Here is a 2,117-nt window from a genome sequence, read left to right as displayed (position 1 = left end):
AGATGAATACACTTATAATTTTAAGCATCCATTTTTGTCATACATGTCTAGTAACTAATTTCAATCACATACGATTTATTATTTGCATACTTGTCAGTGATGGAAAACAAGGCCTATTAAAATCTTACTGCACAGCTTACAAGGTCAGCCCCCTACCTCACATGTGACACCTTGTATATATTGTTAGAAGAAAATATCTGTACCAGAACCGCCAAAAACCTTAAGATAGTGTTTCCACCCTTGAAAATGAAAGGAATAGCCAGGTCGCTTCAGAATTAGCATAAAAATCACATACACTCTGGTACAACAGGTACTATGTCACTAGTAGAGTACATATATAAAATACCCTCAAAATATACCTGATCTTATCAAACTATATTATTATCACTGTTTTGGAAACTGAACAGAAATAAAAAAGAATTAAAAGATATTGACATTTTAATGTTCACTTTAATAAACTTTAATAAAAAAATGTGCATTTTAATAAACAGAAAAATTACCAGGACTATAACGCCTATGTTTTAATTGAATATTTAACAGATTCTAACAATATAAATGCAATTTACTGTTCATATGCTTGTTGCGGTCATATTCCAAGATGAATATTGAAATAACTCTCTAGTAATTCCTTACAGAAAAATGTCCTACATGTCAAAATCCAAAGGTAAACTAGTTAAAGCTTTGTAAAGCAGTTGCTTGCCTGAGGCCAGACACTGGCACTTCCTCTGGACTTTCAATAGTAATAAATTCCAAATGCAGCAGCCACACAGAATAAACTGTCCTGCAGAAAAAGGGCAATATCATTATGGTTGAAAACTAAGGAAGCAAAGGGGAAGTGTGGAGATTATAGTTCTGTATGATATTTGTAGCCTTATTCAGCAGTATTTTTAAGGCTTACATTCACGTATATGTCCTTGGCATAACTGTCCGTGTCTGCATCCCAAAAACAGCGAGCTGCCATCCTACAAGGAAGGAACAAATACTTTGTTTCCCTTGTGGAAAAAAAAAGGAAATAATACAAATAAACAACAAACCCTACATTTCACCTTCTTCATATCTGTTCATATAACACTGTTGTGAAACCAAACAAAATAGATTCTCTCAACACTACAAGAAGGCATTCAGGTGTCAGTCAGAACCACTGAAGCCATAACTACCAGTATAACCAGTTTTGATTACATTAAATTTAGATCTTAAAGAGAAGTTCCAAATACAACTGCAATGTCCTCATTCTGAACCCAAACCTCCAAGATTTTTATGCCATTGTTCAAAGAAAAGGAAAATATAATACAAATAACCGCTTTCTTAAATGTGTCACTGTGATTATGTATGACAGCTATCAGTGTGCACCAATACACTTACTTCATTCCCTCTCCACGTTGTTCTCCAATAACCACCTGCACAACCAGCTTGTATCTGTTAAAGCCAAGCTCTGAAAAGAAAAAAACTACTTAGAAACTTCATCCTGCTCCAATTAATGATAATTAAATGTATCTTTCTGATCTGAAACTTTTTTAGGATTAATGGAATTTTGGTAAACTATTCCTAACCTGATGATCAGCCTTACCTTTCAGCCGATTTTTAATACTGTTTGCCAAAGAGAGCGACAACGAGGGAATTTCCTCTGAGACATATTGTACCCCAGAGAGCTGCTCTCTCTGGATCTCTCGGATACACTTTTCCACCACTCCCACCCTGAACCTGAACAAAGATATGGTAACTGGTTACATTATACCACATGTAATCCGTTTTGAAAGCCAGGTGCAGATGTGAAGGTCTCCTAAACATGGCAATTATGCTATTGAAAATATTTTTTGTATCTTATGCTTTTCGCAGATTTTCTGAATCTGTTATCTGTCATTCAGCCCTGCATGTTAAAAATAATCCTCTTCCAGCGAACTTTTGAAAATAGCAGCAGCTAACTACAGAATTTACTTTCGAGCATTTAGCTATGTTAATGTTTACATCAATCTGATTAAATGTTTTAACGTTAAGATTAACTTAAACATGTCATAAAGAATCTTAGTTAGCTAAACCTAGCTAACGTCGATGTAACGTAACGTTAACTACATCTTTAGTCGGCAGCTAGGTTAGCTGACTAGCTCCTGATACGTAAC

General features: G+C 34.9%; 1 protein-coding gene across 4 annotated transcripts in view; it reads right to left on the bottom strand.

Annotated features, from left to right (window-relative positions):
* Positions 1-430: 430 nt before the first annotated feature.
* Positions 431-2,117, bottom strand: part of tctex1d2 (Tctex1 domain containing 2) — an 8,601-nt gene continuing 6,914 nt past the window's right edge. For 3 of the 4 annotated variants that reach the window (XM_027006898.2, XM_035523144.1, XM_027006896.2), the window contains exons 2-5: positions 1,568-1,701; positions 1,363-1,432; positions 899-992; positions 431-781 (exon numbers count right to left, since the gene is read on the bottom strand). In XM_027006898.2, the coding sequence (XP_026862699.2) occupies positions 734-781; positions 899-992; positions 1,363-1,432; positions 1,568-1,701 (346 nt within the window). In that variant the 3' untranslated portion in view covers positions 431-733. The remainder of the gene's footprint in view (positions 782-898; positions 993-1,362; positions 1,433-1,567; positions 1,702-2,117) is intronic. The other variant, XM_027006897.2, reaches the window with a different exon arrangement.

Source organism: Electrophorus electricus, chromosome 26 (genome assembly GCF_013358815.1).
Source record: "Electrophorus electricus isolate fEleEle1 chromosome 26, fEleEle1.pri, whole genome shotgun sequence".
Taxonomy (NCBI): domain Eukaryota; kingdom Metazoa; phylum Chordata; class Actinopteri; order Gymnotiformes; family Gymnotidae; genus Electrophorus; species Electrophorus electricus.
Note: the sequence above shows the minus strand (reverse complement) of the source record. Positions and strands in the feature narration are given on the sequence as shown.